The sequence below is a fragment of the Ochotona princeps genome, chromosome 2, assembly GCF_030435755.1.
Source record: "Ochotona princeps isolate mOchPri1 chromosome 2, mOchPri1.hap1, whole genome shotgun sequence".
Classification (NCBI taxonomy): Eukaryota; Metazoa; Chordata; class Mammalia; order Lagomorpha; family Ochotonidae; genus Ochotona; species Ochotona princeps.
This window is the reverse complement of record NC_080833.1, coordinates 54,973,621-54,992,533: the sequence shown is the minus strand read 5'-3', so window position 1 is coordinate 54,992,533 and position 18,913 is coordinate 54,973,621. Positions and strand designations below refer to the sequence as shown.

Genomic DNA, 18,913 nt, shown 5'->3' with positions numbered 1-18,913 from the left:
TTTTCTAAATAAGGAAGAAATATGATGTAAGCTATTCAGATCTAGAAATTAAATTTCTTCTTAACCAACCCTACAGATGCAGTTACCTAGCAAACTAGTCCCCAATAGCTCTCCACAGGTAAGTAGCCATTCTGTGCCCATACTTTGGTAGTCACTACACAAACAAGTCAAACCCAATGTTGCTGTCCTGCACCTGGGTTTTTCTCTGGATGGCCATGCTCCCCAGCGTTCCACTGTCTATGATCCCTTCTTTATTCAGGTAAATTCTTCAGATGGATGAGCCCAGATCCCCTATAATCTTTACCCTTTATCTCCTTCCCACCTCCTTCACAGTTATCTCAGTAAATTCTTTCACCCTCTAATTTCATTTCTGAGTATGTATAATGACATTAATCACAATGTCTGAGACTTAGGATAAAACTGAGTAAGCAAGTCACATGTATGTACATCATATTAAACTAAACCCAGTGTCAAGAGACTAAACTTCTAAAAATACCAAAAATATTGCCTGAAAAAATCTTAGAATCGTCTCTTCAAATTCTCATTGTTCTCTAATTAAAACATCTTTGTTAAGAATTTGTTTAATATTCTGTTTGGTTGAATATTAAGTCTACGATTATAAAACGAACTGAAATTACGTTTTTATCAAAATTAAAAAAAAGGAAAGGCAAGGAGGATTGAGGGAAGAGTGTGGCTATTATGGCTATCTTCTTAGTACTGTTACTATGAAATACATGACATATTTTTCTTTAAATTAATACATATTAAGGAAAAATCTAACTTAAATTAATGATGCCAGAAAGCTAAGCACAAATACAAGCAGTAATATTTAAAATTAGAAACACAATGCTATTATCCTGTTCTGGCTAATTACCGTGGTAACCAAATTGTTCTTTCATAGCAATGGTAGATATTTAGTATTTCTGCCAGATATTGGGCTAATAGCTTCCAATGAACTACTATTAGACTTTAAACAGCATTTCTGTCTCTGATTCTATGGAAAACATGTTTCAAGTAACCAACTAACATACATTCAGGGACATACAAATTAAGTTTTGCTGACATTCTGTTTATTTGAAACACAGTGCATGTGTCAAATCCAACAGAGTTATCTGATATTGTAACATGGCTTATTTGGATCACTTAAGGAAAAAGAAACATTTTTTTTTCTCTAGGAGTTTAAAATTGATCCCAGGAAGAGGATGAAGACTTCTAATTCTAAAGAGTCTCTGCCTAAAACAGAACCCCGAGGAAGAAGAAAAATTATGTAAGTGATGGGTTGTAATGTTGGAATCCAATATGCTTAGATTTTTCTGGAATAACTTTCTGGAATCACTTTTGGAGAGGGGTCCAGAAATATTCCCTTTAAGAATTCTCAATTAACAGATCTAGCTTCAAGATACCATGTGTTCCTTTTTGTTAAAAGAATTTTCCAAAAGTTACAAAACTCCATGTCTAAGTAGGAATAAAAGCCATTATTATTTTGAAGTTTCATTACAAGAACAGGAACAATCTAGAATTGTGCATTTAAATAATAATTTTGGACCTAAAACAAATTAATCTTAAATTAAAACTATGTTCCTGTGAGGACTTATACTTCAAATAACAACAGAAAATGCAACCACATAAACCAAGGAATCTTTTTCAATTAGGTTAACACAACCCGCTCTACATAATGCACAAAGAAAAGCTTCTTAGAGCATCACTGTTAAATGTCCTTGAGTTCAAATTTCATTCCACCATGCTTCTTACTTAGTGTATTGTGCTTTTACTTTTGATATCTAGAAAATGTGCAATGAAAGTACTGTATATAAAATGCCCTTATTTATATGCTATTATCAGTAGTAAATATCATACACATTGCAGTTCAAGAGTTCCTGCAAGTTTTCTTGCTAATTAAAAAAAGCTATTTAGAATGGAATGGAATCATGGACACCCAGAAACGTATCTTTCTAGTATGCTGCTAAAAGCCTGAATATGGAATCAAAGACAAAATGACTTTGGTTAATTCTGCATGCCCAAGGAAGGTGCTTGTCAGGCAAGCTCAAAGATAGATATGGTAAAAAGCCCTGGCTTAATTTCATTTATTTTGAGAAGGAAGCATTTTTTTAGAAGGCCATATTTACCCTTTAAAAATTATGGGAAAATCCAGTCCTTAAACTGTTGTCCTAATCACTTAGCCTGTGTTGCATGCATAGGCAATGCCTCTTAGCAAGTAACTCCCTTCACATTATCTTTCCCTTCACATTTATACGACACTAGACACCATTCCATCACACAGTTTTCTTCAAGCAAGAATCAACTTAATACCAACCACTGCCCCAAAATAAAAAATACAAGAAGAGATAAATCAAAGTTCTTTAAAATATTTTTTTAAATAATATTTAAAGTGGACTATGGAACCAAAACTACTGGTAATCTTGGCCTCTGCAATATTGTGTATCTCCTTCCTAAGATACTAAAATCACTATAGAGGGAGCAACATTTCTCACCTATCACAAAATTTCCAATAGGCATTAAAGTGATGGAGCCTATATCCTGTCTCTACAAGTGAGACGACAAAACCAAACTACTAGCCATTTTGATGAATATTTGTTTACTCTTGTCTAACACAAAGCGAGGAAATAGCCTTGAAAAGTTGCCATGGCCAAGCTTTATTGGAGCACAAACTCAAACACTTTATTCATGTCAGTGTATTGCCACAAGCAAATACATTTTCTCTGCCACTTAGAAGTGTGTATTTGTGTGTGTGTGAGAGAGACAGAGAGAGAGAGAAAGAGTAAGAGAAAGAGAAAGAGAGAGAGAGAGGGAGGGAGAGAGAGAGAGAGACTGGTGAGTTGAGTATAGACCTCATTTCAACTATCTAGATGTTGTGCCACATTCTCAGAACTCATTGATACTTCAGTAGAGGCTGTCATAGAAAGACTTTAGGGTGTCTTGGAGGGGACTCCTCATTTTTTCAAGAACATTGAGAAAACTGTAACAGCTTGGTCTTATCTAGGGATGAGTTAAGTGGAAATAGCAACTACTATACCACATCCTCAGAGTAAGACCAATTCAAAGGTTAAGTCCTGGGATGAAATATCATAAGCATGAACATATATTATCAAAAAGTGTCAGTGAAGTGGAAAGGCTATTGATAGGCAAATTGATTTCTGGCTAAGTTTCCTAACTGCGTTTCTAAGGTCCCTGAACCACTAAGGTAATAAAACTTGGATAGTATGTGATTACAACTACAGAGAATAAAAACATTTCCACTTAAATTTTTAAGCCAGTGGGAATACCTGTCCACTTTGCAACCATCCAATAGCAGTCACCCATATCCACAGTATCACCTCCAATTGCTGTCAGTGCTAAGATAACATCCATCATTAGATAAATTTGGCAAACTCAGAGCAATCATGCTACTTCAGCTCCAGCACAAGGCTTTGTTACAGTTCTCATTTCAGGTTAGGCAGCTCAGATAAGCTTATCACAGTGCTTCAAACTGACATTCTGAGGTGGCACAATAGACCAAATTACCAGAAGAATCATTAGTGAGCATCAAGACACGTTACTGCCTTCAGAAAAACAGACATACTAGTTCTATGGTTTGCAACGCAAGAAGTAAAATGAAAGCTTTTTCTAACTCTGCAAGCAAGATGGAAATCTAATAAAAATCTATGCGGTTGTATTTTAGCCATACAAAATGTAGGTGAAGAAATAGGGTACCACTGTAGGATTGTTTTTCAGAAGAAGATAGTCAACATAAGCTTTTAATTTAAAAATACATAAGTAATACACTTTCTGCTTGCTTTGCTTGCTATTCAAAGATTAATGCTTTTTTAAATTAATAATTTAATCTGAGCATTAGCAGTTTAAGCCCATAATGAAAGAGCTAGCTAGAGAGTCCTTTGCAAACAAGAACAGGATATATATATATATATATATATATATATATATATATATATATATATAATATATACATACGCATATACATATACATACACCGGGTTGAGGTTATTCCCTAAAAGCTGTGTGTTTAAACTCTAGGAATCGTCTCACTCCTAAATCACATTAACAGTATTTGATACAATGACAGAGAAAGTGAAAATGATTCATTTCTGCCAAATAAGTACAGGTTCTACTGCTGTTTTTATAACCATCATTGCTTATCCATTTTAGTAAATTCCTAAGAGGCATTTAAAATTTGTAGGGCAGACCTTAGCTTAAGAGGTGGCCTCTCTGCCATTTTCATGGCTGATTTAAGACCCATTATGCACTGAATTCTGCATTGTGAAATCCAGGCTGGTGACAAATTTCTGCCTGTCATCTTAGGAAAGGCCGGGAGTTTTGCACCATCCTGGAGTGTGAAAACAGAAAATCAAAGCCGGCATAGAGCTGCCTGCTTCTTTCCTGATCAGCTTACTGCTTTTCTGAGGCAATCTTGACTGTCACTGTCTGGGGCTTGGAGGGATAATTTACTAGAATAAAAAAGAGATTAATAGCTTGTTCCCAAGGAAAGCTTCTCCTTACACCTAGTGTTGAACACAAAAAGAGAATCAGGTGATAATCATTTGATGCTTTGCAAAAATCTACTGCATGAAGAATGCATTTAGGATGTACAAAAATTTTTTTAACCTGATAAGACCCTGAATCAGGAGCCAGGAGGCCTGAATCTTTTCCTTATATTGCTCATATTCTGTTGCAGTGACATCCTCATAGAACTACATTTTATTGACTTAATTTGCTGCACCTCTTAAACCCTGCCCCACAAATAAGATGTAAATTGAGGAAACTCAAAGCTCTGCAAATTTTTAAAGCAATTCCCTGACAATGACTGTGGCTAACTCTCTCAATGACCTCTTCTGTCTAATGTCAATTTCTGAAAACAAGTTTCCATTGTAAATGTTTAATCAGCGTAGTCCCAGGAACCCAATGCACAAAACCTTATCTCCTTTCCCAACTTATTTTTTTCTGCAGGCTTTTTTTTTTCCAGCTCTATCTCAGCTCCCTGCAAACACTTCAGTCTGTTCTGTCTCAAAGAAGCCAGGATCGCTGTCCCTTGTGAGCCAGGCTGGAGTCCTGTGGTTTGATCCCATTAGCTGAGCCTGCTCCACTGCAAGCCAACTACAGCATTTCTGCTTGCAAAAATTCTGGCCACTGGGCTCCGGAAACACACAAACACCAGCTGCACACATTTTTCTACTCTCTTGTGCTCAGACCTTGCCCGAAGTCAGTCAACCAAAACACAACGCATCCTACCTTCCATCATGGTGGCAGAATTGCATTCCTTAATTTCCAAGGAGTCTGAAAAAACACCGGTGGGTAGAAGTCCAGATCCCAGCTAAGTCCTCCCAAAGCGGCTGCTGAGGTCCGCTGTCCGGGCTGCAGAAACCACAGGAGACAAGTGTTAACCTAAAAGACAGGCCATGGATGCTGCTGCGGCTTCACCTACAGGCTCCGGGAAGATGCTGAGAGAGAAAGGCAGTGGAACAGCCAGCCGGCCGGCTGCACCGCCTGCGCTGCCTGGGCCAATCCCTTCAGCTCTGGACCGCGTCACATGGTAGCCAGCCTGCATCTCCTGACACAATACCCCCCGAGAGCGCCCAGAACCGATTTCCCGGCCTCATTACCCTCACCCCCGCCCGCCGCCTCCCATTCCTTACTGAACGCACTGGCCCTTCTTCCTTCCCCACCTAAGGCAGCTGCGCTGCCACCTTAACGGGGGTGGGGGTGGAGGGTGGGAGGACGTACCCTGCAGCTGAAACAGCAGCATCCAAGTGGTTCGCTGCTGCAGAGACATTTTTTTTTTTAAAGAAAAACTTCTTAATAATTTTGAGCAGCCCTAAGTCTTAGCAGCACACCCTGAAGCTCTAACTAATTCCAATCTTCTTTTGCCCTGAAGGAATTCGAAACGTCGGTGTCTATGGTCTCTGAGTCTCTCTCTCCCTCTCTCCTTCCCTCCCTTCCTCTCTCATTCAAGCGGGGGAAATCAACTCGGCTGACGTCACATCATAAACAATTATTCCCAAAGGGATGATGCAGAGAAAATTTTACCCCAGCTGCCTTGGAGAGAGGGCTGGGGGAATAATTGCGCTTGACATGCCGAAGGGCTGGGAATTGTCATTAACACAAAGAAACAAAAGAACGCACCCGAGTGCGGCTCTGGAATCACGCTGGCAACGCCTGGGATCATTTCTAGGGCGGGAGGCGGCTCAGCCAGGAGCAGAGGCCTCCGCCCGCTGGAGCGAGCACCGCGGGGCGCTCCGGCTTCCTTTCCAGGCATCTGGGTTCCCCAGGGCCTAGAGGCCGCCGAGTCCTCTCGGAACCCCCGCAGCAGCCAATATGAGTCTGCCTGTCACCGCGTCCTGCCCGCCAAGCGAGTGAGTGCACGTGAGCCTCCTCTCGGCCCCAGGTGGGGAGCCGGCTGGCCACCCTCAGTGGCTGCAGCTGCCAACTGCAGTCCCTGCGGGAAATGGACTTCTAAATGCCTCGATGTTTGCCTGCTCCCTGCGCATCTGGTGTGGTCTTCAGTCCCACGGTTCCACTGCGTGGAAATCCAGAGTGCGGCAGTTGCCCTGTGGCTGGAGGGGTGGGCGCAGACTGGAGATTGGTAGCTTCTGAGGATGGGATCCTCCCAGGCCCAAAAGAAGCCTCAATGTGAAGGTCCAGTCTGTTCAGGGATCGTGCCAGCTGGCATAGATCCAGGGAGCCTTTGGATGGACCCCAGGCCTAGAGAGCTAAAGGAGAGCAGAAGAGGGAGACCGGTGAGGGGCAGGGTCGGGAGAAAAGGGCAGGAGGGAGGGGGGAAGGGAATGCCCCTTGGAGCCCAGGGGAGACAACAGCAGGCCTGGGCTCTTCACCCTTTGCCATCTCAAGGCATGACTAGGAGGAAAGCCTTTAGAGGACAGAGCAGCTGTAAGATGGCATCCAAAGCAACTGCACGGAGTAAGAAACATCGCGTGATCAGGTGAAGTCTGAACAGTTTCAGGGATCATTTCCTTCGCGATATTGCTCACACCATCCCAGGGACTATCCTTTAACAGGGCAAAGATGAGATACGGGTGGCTGCAGGTTAAAAACACCAGTCAACAACACTGGCTGAAAAGGGTGATGGAAGTGGTATGTTAATACAGCAAAAACTCTGTTCCTAAACAACATAGACATGTTAAAAAAAAAAAAAAGGCTGCTTTCCCTAAGGACGCATGTTTCAAAGGCCTTCAAATTTCAAAATGAAATTCTCTAGGGAGCTATAAATAGTTGTTTCTTTTTCCTTGGTCTTTGTGAGAGGTCTTCCAAAAGTTTATGAAAGTGTGTATTATAAAAGTAACATTGTTTTCAAACGTTTTGCACTAAAAATTTAACTTTCCATTTTTTTCCCCCACAGACTTTTTGAAGTTCCCCTTTTTGTGGCAACTGGATTTCAAAAACAGAATTCCAAAGTAAAAGCTACCTGAAGTGCAGAATATATGGATCAGAAACTGCAGGGGTATTATTGCAAAAAGAATCACTACTAAAGATATGTCTATGTATCAAAGTTTTTATGTGTATCTTCTGCTAGGAAGCTCTGTGATCCTGGGAAAGTTGTGTTACTCTCTGCACTTCACAAGTACTTTCTCTCTGAAATAGAGATAGCAAGAAGATCAGTTCACGGGGCTATGAATGTTAATAACACTTGCATTTTTTAAAAAAGATTTATTTATTTTTTATTGCAAAGTCAGATATACAGAGAGGAGGAGACAGAGCGGAAGATCTTCCATCCGATGATTAACTCCCCAAGTGACCACAATGGTCAGTGCTGGGCCGATCCGAAGCCAGGAGCCAGGAGCCAGGAGCCAGGAGCCAGGAGCCAGGAGCCAGGAACTTGCCCCAGGTCTCCCACGCAGGTGCAGGTTCCCAAGGCTTTGGGCCATCCTCAACTGCTTTCCCAGGCCACAAGCAGGGAGCTGGACGGGAAGTGGAGCTGCCAGAATTAGAGCCTCCCCCGTATGGGATCCCAGCACTTTCAAGGCAAGGACTTTAACCACACCTGTATTGATGGTTAACTAGCTTCAGGGGTTCTAAATACTCTGGTAGTGAATTACTTAACATTGTATCTGGAGCATGGTGAGCTTCCCATGTTAGTTCTTTAGGATTCATACTGTTACTACCAAAAGGTTATGAAGGTACTTCAAAAACATTTGCTGCCGACTGTGAACTGTGCAACATGAACAGAGAACAACCAAATGGAAAGACCAGATGATTTATTCAGAATATAAGAGATTTGGGAGAAGAATGCTTAGGATCAAAAAAGGTTAATCACAATAGGTTTTCTTAAAAAAATTTGGAATGTGCTTGGAGAGGGAATTCTGAAGATAATGCATTCTAAATAAGGAGGAAAAAAAGGCTCCTCCAGGATGAATGAGAAATGTGAGAGCAAGTCTGAGATGTGGGGGAGGTCACAGTGGGAGATAATAGAAAGCAGGAGAGCCAGAGACTCCGGGGTGGCCTGCCTTTCCCACCTGGTGTTTCACAATGTGTTAGAGTAGGGCACTCAGGTTTGGTGTGGACCCTCACTGCTTCGTTTCAGGCATGAAGCCAGGCAGCTAGCTGGAGGCAGTGAGTGCAGATTGTTTTGAGTGTTAGTTGCTTAATAGGAGAAATCTAAGATATGATGTCACAGAAGGACCAAGAAAGAGATAGTGGAAGGAAATAAGGCTGATCCTAAGGTTGTATTAAATTTCACTGCAACTTTATATACCCTCTATATAAAAATATCTGCAATGGTCACTTGTAAGGATATCAATGAAGAAGTTTTTCCTTTCAACAACAGCAAAAAATCTATGCAAATATTTTATCACAAAAGAATAAACACCCTAATTTTCATGGGAGGAAGGGGTTTTCTGCCCAAGAAGGCAGCATTTTAGCCAAGTTTCATCACTGCCAAGAAGGAGAGAGGGGAGTTTCTAGCTGCTAAAGTAATGCATGCTTTTGTAAGTCTGAAACGGAAATCAAATAACTTGTGGACAAGACTGAGTGGATTACCAACTTGCATCAAGGTCAAGGATGGCAGAGGATTCCGTCTGATAATACCAGATTCTCAGATAGGCTTTGTTACTAGCTCAGTACCTACAGTTCAATTTCTGAAGTCTCTTCCTTTTTATTTATGAAACAATTGTCTAGTACTGATGCCCTGTTAAGTCTGCTTTTTAATTTAATTGAATCTCCCAGTTTTAGTGTTGGGGAAAAAATTCCTATTTAGGAATAAAAGTTATAAGAAGTGAGTGTGAAAGAGGTGAGGGCAGGAAAAAACTTACATAAAGGGGAGTTTAAAAACTGGATCTAGATACATAGAAATTCACATTTAAAGTAGTTACCTTAATACCATGTTTGATTCTGCTCCTCTTGCTACCCACATTGAATTAATTTAAAACTGCAATGGAAAAATATTGGTCAAGCCTTGGAACCCAGCAGAACATCTCACTTGAGCAGCATTATGTGTTATGCATGCACAAGAGAGATACATGTATCAATTGTGTGTGTGTGTGTATGTGCATGCACACATGCCTTTACCCACTATACTTTTGGTCAAAATTAAAGAATTTCAACTTGAGCTAACATAAACAAAGCCAGGTATATGTTAGGATTGTTTTGTAGCACAGTGAGTTAAGCCACCAACGGCGATGTTGACGTCCCATTTGGGCACCAGTTTCTGTTCCAGCTGTTCTATTAGCAATCCTGCTTTCTGCTAATGCATTTGGAAAAGCAGCCAGGAACGGATCAAGTGACTGGACCCTGTCACCATCCATTGATCAGTTCTTGTTCAGAGAGCCACATGTCCATACCCATGGAAGCACAATTTCTTCAGTTTCAAGAACTGTTTAATCTATAACTATATTGATAAACAACAAAGACTGAATGCAAGAGGAGAACTCACAGCTTCAAGAGAGAAGGAGGTGAACAATTATAGCTCTCTGAAGCAGAGGAAGTCTAAAAACTTGGAGTCATTATTAAAAATTGATTTTTAAAGTTTTCATATGATTTCAGAGAAACAGCAGCAATAACTTATAACAGGTTGCAATGACAAAAATGCCAAGAACCTGCAAGAGTGCATGGAAACAGTGAAAACATTCTTACAAAATACTTTAAAATATTGTGGTAATTGGTGACATAATAGACACAGGTGGAACACTGGTATGTCCAGCGACAACTATTGAAGCACACAACAGCAACAAACTGTCTATTGAATTCTTTCTTGGAAATGCTGTTAACTCACATGCCTTTCCAATAGCTCAAGCAGGTAGCAAAAGACAAGCTTCAAAATGCTCTTAATGAATTATAAAACATAAAAAGGAATGCTACAGCTTATCCATATGAGGGCTCTTCAAAAACACATGGAAATGTGTATCATGTAAAGCTATGCATGAATTTCAAGAATTTCTTGAATCAAATAATATTTTATATTCAATTTTTATGATTTTTAAAAATACTCTCATATATTTGATTTAATCTATAAGTAAGAAAAATAGCCAAACTTAAGAAAATAACTTAAGAATAAAGTTAAAGAATAAAATTTAAAGGATAAAAAATAACTTATGAAATCTACTAACATAATTCATAGTATTGAAGTATCAAAAAGAAAATTATTATTTCTACAGTTGCTGAAAAGATATTTTACAGATTTCAACTTATATCACTAAGTAAATAAAACCTTAAAAAAGAAAGGTATAAAAATTCCTTAGAATGATAAAAAGTATATAAATCTCTACCTATTATTTTGTTGAATGAAAGCCATGAAAAATCTCATCATCAGAAATAAAACTAATATATCCTTTTTGTCACTTCTTTCATATTAATGTTTTTCCACTATGGCTGCCAACCAACAACCAGAAAGGAAATTAATGGAGCTTTGTCAAATTCAACGAAGTATGCTTCTCACACTGTCCTCTCTGGGCCCACAGGAAGAGTATGTGTCTGACAGCCTTACTTGCACATGGTTGGGGTCATAGGACTAAATCAAGGCCAGTGGAATTTTTCTGGCCTGGACATGACAAACATCCTGCATTCTCTCCAGACATCTCTTCTCCCCTCCAAATGAAAGAGAGCTTCTTGGTTATCACATTTTGTATGAGAGCTAAATTTTTTTTTCTGTTAATCTCTATTTCTATATATTATATATAGAAATATTTATAAACATACATGCATCATGTGTGTTATAGCCCAACTGGGTGCTGTAACAAAGTACCTAAATGAGTGGTTTATAAACAACAGAAATTTTTTTTTCATAGTTTTAGAAGTTGGGAAGCCTAAGGTCAAGTCACCAGAAGACTGGTTGTCTGCTAAGGCTCTGTTTTCCAATACAGAAATGAGGTCGTCTTACTGTATCCTCATGGGGTGAAAAGAGCAAGCAGTCTCTGTGAGATCTTTGCCAGAAAGACATCAATCCCACTCATGAAGGTTCCTCATGACCCAACCACTTAGCAAAGATACCACCTCCTAATGTCATCACCTTGAGGTAAGAATTTTAACATATGAATTTGAGAGGAACATATATATTGAGCTCATTACAGCATATGTATATAATCTTTTACAAATAGCATATAAAAATACATAATTTTTAAAAGATGGATTGTCTCTCTTAAAGTGGTTCTTTATAACTTTAGTGTGCGGGGGCCCGGCGGCGTGGCCTAGCGGCTAAAGTCCTCCTTGCCTTGAAAGCCACGGGATCCCATATGGGTGCCGGTTCTAATCCCGGCAGCTCCACTTCCCATCCAGCTCCCTGCTTGTGGCCTGGGAAAGCAGTCGAGGATGGCCCAAAGCTTTGGGACCCTGCACCCGCATGGGAGACCTGGAAAGAAGTTCCTGCTTCCCGGCTTCAGATTGGCGCAGCACCAGCAGTTGCGGCTCACTTGGGGAGTGAATCATCGGCAGGAAGATCTTCCTCTCTGTCTCTCCTCCTCTCTGTATATCTGGCTTTCCAATAATAAAAAAAAAAAAAGAAAAAAAAAACTTTAGTGTGCGGTCTGAACGGAGATGCGATCTAACTGTAAAACAAACACAAAGAGATTTCAAAGAGAATAAAAAACACAGAGAATGGATGATTTTTCATTAAGAATTTTTTTGACAGAAAGTTGACTCAGCACTTAGAGACAGGAGAATGGGTGGCGTTCACACAGAGAGAAGGAAATCTTCCTAGAGCAGCCCCTGCTTCACCTCCCGCTTCAACGGCACGTAAAGGCATGGCTATTCAGACCTATCCTTACCCAGATTGTCCTATTCCCAATTTGCTTAATCCTGCGATGACTCTTAGTATTCTGTTTGAATATATTATGCAATGATGTACAGAACATCTATTATTGGATTTTAATTTGCCAAAACCCAATCCTAATTTTCCTTTAACGACCTATTTTTCCTCTTTCCTGTATATTAAATCCGAAACAGAATATCTTCCTTTCCCAGCCATACTCTTCATCCTCTACTTACTGGATAACAAAGAAGGGTTGCGATTTTCATAGTCCTCCACTTCCGCATTTATGCCACTTATTTACCAACATTGTCAAAATAAGTACCTTCTCAGGTGCACCCTATTGATTTTTCCTCATTTTGTCACCTCTACTCTTTTGTTTTTCTTACCAACCTTATAGCAGCTGCAAGTCAAACATTCCTCTATGACTTCAGCAACTGGATCATAGTCCTCTTTATTTCAGGACCTGTCCTTGTCATCTGTGACTTCAGCATGTCTTTCTCAACCTTGCATACATAGATACATCCTTGGAAACATTTATTATTATGCTTAATATTTCAGGGAATAGTATAGAGTTCTGTGATCTGAATGTTAACTTAGCCATCCTCCTCTTCCACATGTCATCCATGTGTCCATCCTGTTCATCTGTCATATAGTCTTGGGAGTACAGTTTGTATAAACTTATGATAAGAAGGGATGGAGCAACATCTTCTCCAAAGCTCAGTTACTTGATTCATTATATTTCAGCCATTTTTCCTGGCACTCACCTAGCCAGGCATGCATATCTCCATCTTAGTAAATATTATTTCTTCAAGTTGAAATTCAGATCCTCTCCAGCCCATTAAGTATTTGTATCTTTCCCTGTCTTGATTCCCACTATATTTTATATTTGCAAAGATTCTAAAAATATTGCTAAATTGGAGATGACAGATTGAAATGGAGTGATAGAGATTTGTTGTTAGATTGGAGCACGCAGTGATGTAGGCTCAGAAGTCCTGTGATATGTGCTGCAAGTTGGAGGCTCAGAAAGGCAACGGTTAATTGCTAGGTACTGCACATATTTGGTGCTCAGCACTATTGTCTAAAATTTTCATTCACATAATGGAAGAATATTTCATGTATTTCATACATACAGTTTTAAGTCATAATAATACTTGCCAAGCTATTCTTTCTCACTCTCTTCTATTTCATCTCTGCCTTTCATTTTTCTTTTGAGTTTTCAATGATCTAATTTCAATTCACTTTATAATCACAAGCTTAACCTTCTACTAAATAAAGAATTCAAAGATTATTTAGTTAGTTTAAATGCAGAATAACAGAAAGAGACACACAGAGAAAATTCTTCCATTCATTGATTCCTTCCTCAAATGACCACAGGAGTCAGGGTTGAGTCAGGTTGAAGCCAAGATCCAGGAATTCCATGGAAGTCTCTCCCACACCATGGGAAAAAGCTCAAATGCTTGAACATTATGCTGACTCCAAAATGAATTAAGAGGGGGTTGATTTAGAAGTGGAGTAGCCATGATTGAAGCTGGGATTTCAATAAATTAAACAATAAAACTATAAATGCTGGCAAGGATGTAGATGAAACTGTACTATAACTCACTGTTTCTGAGGATGTAAACTAATGCAAGTACAGAGGTTTATGACCTAGCCATATCATGCTTAGGAATCTATCCAAATGAGTTGAAAACATCATATGAGAGTTATCTGTACTCCCATATTTATAGCAGCCCAATTCATAAGAGTTACAATATGGATCAACCTTAATGCCCATTGGCAGATGACTGGATGATGGAAATGTGCTAAAGACACACTGAGGAAAACTATACAGCCACAAAAATAAAATTGTTGTGTTTTGCAGCTAAATTGATTCAGTTGGAAAGCATTATGCTTAATGAAATAAGCAAATCCCCCCAAAGACCACATTATGTTTTCCCTGATTTCATATAACTAATGCATATGAAGATGATTATTGTGTGTAGCTTTTGTTCAACAACCTGAGGAATAGCAAGTAGTTTTTGATTCTTTGATTGCTTTGGGTCTTTGTTAATATTGCTATTTCCTACTTGCCATTTGTGTTACTGATATCTAATAGACTATTAGATGTGGAAAAAATATAAGTTAAAAATACAGAAGAACACAGATGTGCCAAGAAGCGGCTTAATCTATTCTGACACAACACTTACCCATCCATAATTTTTTTAATAAAGAACACTTTGTTTCATTGCTTATATATAAATCCAATAATACACTTCTTATTCTATTTTTTGGTAGTGAATAAATTTGAGCGAGCATAAATATTCCTTGAGAGCCTTGGAAAATCCAGGTAGGAATGTAAGCCAGCAAATTGTCAAACAAGGTTGTTAGAGTAATCAGAAGCAAAAAACAAAAAACAGAACATAATAGTAAGTGAAAGTTTAAAGTGTTTTTCATAGGCACATTGTTTAGTACTTTCTGACCAATGTTTCATTTCATACGTTTTCCCCAAACCTATCAATTAAATTTTCTACTCCTATCCGTAATTGGTTTGCCAAAGAAATCAGCAAATGTCAGATCTGGGTTGGGGTTCACCTCAGTCTTACTCTAAAGCCCCTGGCTTAATTTGGAGGTTAGAGACACATTAGGCTTGTTCTGTGTGCATTATTTGTTTTTCTGGCCCAATACCCTGTATTTCCTCTGGTAATATGACTCTTCTCTTTGATTCCCTCTGATTTTCACTGCATAGGTGTCTCTGTGAAGAGGAAATGGCTGCTGTCATCTGCCAATATGGACTGCACTTCCTTACTGACAGTGATGGTCAAGACAAGAGCCATAGGTGACCCATGGTGGATTTATAATATCTTCTTCCCCAGGTTGTAAACTGAACTGGCCCAATTAGAATGATTTCCTGAGAGTCAAGAAATGAAAACTGAAACTGTTTTAGGACTCAGGTTATAAGAGCATATATCTGAAGCCATTGGCACTTATTCCTTTACCTCCTGAGAAAAGCATAAGTGAAATTGGCCTGGGAAAGAGATAAAGCCAGCCCTGTAGGTACATGACCCCCTTTTTTAATCTAGTTAATACTGAACTTCCTAAGAGTGGAATAATTGTCTTAACACTGCTGTAGCAAAATACCACATATTGGACATTTATAAACAAGAGAACCAGATTTTTTTATGGCACTTCAGGTTGAACCTAATTACCTCCTAAACTCTACCTCTCAACAAAAATGTTTGACACATACATTCAAATCATATTCAAAAACTTAAATTTGCTCAAGAAAATCCAGTTTGGCTCTCTTTTATTTGAAAAGAAGTTGTCTTATAACTCAGCACACTCTAGGAAGAGTTAAAGGTCAAAACCAATCATACAAAATCTGCAAGAATATTCAAAAAAACAAATGAAAAGCTATAGCTAGGAGACAAAGACAAGAAGTTGGAGGTCAAACAATTCCAGAACTAAATTAGAAAGTGAGAGACGATGGAAGTAGAGCCATCGAAAGCCACTTTGTGTGAGACCTGAGGCATCTTTCTTTTAAAAGGTTGCTAGCCAAAATAAAAGCCAACATGTGAACTTAGTTCAAAGACATGAATGGAGTAGAGCAGCAATCAGAATTTCACAGGGTACCATTACTCCATTTGAAAAGCAAATTCAAAGACCTGTTCTATCATGTTCTCCTTCATTTTAGTTTTTCTTATAAACTCAATAAATAGAATGTTATATCCATAAGGAAATACGAAAAGAAAATCAAACATTTAAGCATGCAACATGTAATATTAGCTGATACAGTGAAGTTGTATGCTGTTAAGTCATAGAAGAAAAGGAGCTTTGACACTGATGGACCTAATTTGGCTAGGTTAGGAGATCATCAATCATTGACAATGTGCCAGAGAGATAACCTCCTCTAACTATATGACTGTTAAAAAAAAGGTAGGGGGCAGCTATCTCTACATTTCATTTTCTAACTGGGTTTAACTGGGGATCAGTGTCAAGCAGCAAGCACCAGGATGTCAATAATTCATTGGTTCACATTGTGATCGCCATAGCTACCAAGAACTTTAGTGCCCTGACCTCTGCGAGGGAGGAGTAAAGCCTGGGATTGAAGCTTTATTTAGCAAATCCTTTCCATTCAAACCCATAAGCTCCTTGTCCCTGTCAGCAAGAAGGGGCCTTGTCAACAGATCCTGTTAGACAGGGGCACTGCTGGAGCAGAATTAGGAATACACTAAGAAGTGTCTGTTATAGTCCTGTCACATGTGTGTGCACACATGTGTACACATGTGACATGGGTGTTCGTACAGAAAAGTAGTCATCAGCTGAAATGGAAATGTTTTTCTTTCATTCTATTATTATTTTAAACAGATTATGCTAAGCTTTTTAGATGAAGAACTTAGTTTCTGCGTATTAGTTATAAGGTAAAGAAAAAAAGACAGAAAGATATACAGCTTCTACCTGCTGGTTCTCTCCCCAAATGCCCACAGCTTCCAAAATTAGGTTTGACTGCAGCTGGAAGCCAATTTCAAGAGTCATCATTCCTGCCTCCTGGGATCAACATGAGCAGGAATTTTGAATGAGGAGCCAGAGGTGGGAATCAAACCCAGGCACTTCCATGTGGGTCCCAGATGTTTTGACCATTAGACCCAAAAGCCAGCCTCAAGCAGCTTTTGTAGTAAAAACAGACAAATGTCACTCACAATTTGTGTGATTATTTTCCAGAACAGGGACAGTATCCAAATAAACTCATTGCAAAGTTCACCACCTGTGTGTAAAATATTGTGATTCTAAGTTTCTGAAGACTGCTAATTTAAGTGGATCAATGTATGTTGAAGCTATAATAAGAATCATTAAATCATTTTACTTAAAGATTTACAGGTTGGGATTGACTGGAGATTTCTATACACAAAACATCAGAGATTATATGAAATTTTTTTTACAGTTTAGGGAAACAATTGTAATCCTATTGAGTTGCTTTCCAAGAAATAGGGCATAGTAAAATTTGTCTAAATTGCTAAATTCTCTAATCTTATCACATTTAACAGTTGACAGTTAAACCAAGTTACTACAGCCATGAAATGGAATGAGAGAAGGGTCTTGCTGAATAAATCATTTCAGTTTCAAGGCAGCTTGATAAATGGTAATTGGGGTATAAATTCTGTTTAGTGAGAAACTCTACACACTAAATTGGATGCACACAGTGAACTTGAGAAATGAGCTTGAGATGAGAAAATAGTCTATGTGTGAACTGAAGAAATGTAGTAATTGCTAATTTCATTAAGGCATTAGCTGATTATTATTCAGCATGTTAACTTAATATTATGGGTGATAAGCTTTGCCCTACTTCTAGTTCTGAGCTATAATTACCCTTGATTTATTTGGATCCACACTGTCAGGCTTTACCTCCTTCGGACCTTTAGAGCACTGTTAATCTTTCATATGTAGCCTCAATAGCATTGGTTATGTATCTGACAAAGGTGAAAGGGGATGTTAGAAATTGCTTTCATGTTAACCAGCAGGTGAAGCTCAGAATTATCTGTGCTTCCAGTGTGGCATCACCAAGAGGCAGAAGGAATTTGGGTTCTAGAGCCCCCTCTGGCATCCTGGTCAATATACCTGACGCTGGCCCATATACTCGATTGCCATTTTCCCATTGGCTTCTTCACAGGTTTTGTTAGAGTTTTACTTTTTTGGTTTTACCAAATAAGTTTCATAATATTCATTTTCTACTTATAGTTTAACATCACTAGACATCACTGCAACAGAACCACAAATATAAACCTGCAATAAATAATTAATATGTCAATCTGAGTTTGTTCAAGAAGAAAACAAAACAAATGCAAGTATTAAAGGGTATAACTGCAGTTAATAATTATATATAAAAAAGCCAACAGCACAGGTGTTACACAAATATGTTAGGGAATGTTTCTTTGGATGGCTACAGCGGCAAAATTGGTAGTTACAAACATCAGACTATCTTAGGAGTAGACAAACAATGGTATCACTTCTGCTAGAGTTTTCAAATCTCTGTCACTGCTAGAGAAATCAGCACACGGTTTTACAATGATTTTCTAAATCTCATTTACTTTTATCCTTACTTCTAAATTTCATGCAAAATATTCCTAGTGAAAAATTCTAATCCAGAACTGCAGAGGACCTTTTAACAAACACATTTTTCAGGTTCAAAAGAGAATTGCCAAGATGCTATCAAACTTAGAATAACCTAGTAAAATCCATCTCATTAAAAACTTGACATGTATTCCAATTTCTATTAACCACATTCAACTAGCAGGTAGTTGGCTGATCCTTCCAAGGGATGGTGTCATATTGGGTAAATCAGTATTGATGGGTTTTTTGTTTGTCTGTTAGGCGACTTGATCAGAGGTTATAGCTAACAGCCTTGGTGAGTAGACTACCCATCTCAGTTACTATGGCCATTTTGATCACAGGTACAAAAAAGGCAGGGTTGGGGAATGACTAGCGTCTAGATGAATTACCTTTTATACCTATGATTGTTAAACTTTCCTCTGATATGGGAGCCCAAATGGTGACTATTTACATAGAAAACAAGTATCTCCATATTTTGTACCAACTGGGCAGACTTGTTTGCGTAGATCTCTAGGTTTCCTGATGAACAATTTCTTGGCTGTGCCTTTAATTACATTAATTAGTAAACTGTTACCTTGCTGCCTGAAAAACAGTATAGATCTACATTCTTGCCCCAAAAAA

General features: G+C 38.8%; 1 protein-coding gene across 16 annotated transcripts in view; it reads right to left on the bottom strand.

Annotated features, from left to right (window-relative positions):
• Positions 1–18,913, bottom strand: part of SGIP1 (SH3GL interacting endocytic adaptor 1) — a 328,705-nt gene that overhangs the window by 203,289 nt on the left and 106,503 nt on the right. For 14 of the 16 annotated variants that reach the window (XR_009244460.1, XM_058657621.1, XM_058657654.1 and 11 more), the window contains exons 1-2: positions 12,445–12,602; positions 5,245–5,367 (exon numbers count right to left, since the gene is read on the bottom strand). Coding sequence is in view for 15 of the 16 variants with exons in the window: in XM_058657621.1 (XP_058513604.1) it covers positions 5,245–5,254 (10 nt within the window). In the remaining variant the exon portion in view is untranslated. Of the gene's footprint in view, positions 1–5,244; positions 5,368–5,736; positions 5,897–12,444; positions 12,603–18,913 lie in introns of those variants that run through there. The other 2 variants (XM_058657624.1, XM_058657629.1) reach the window with 2 other exon arrangements.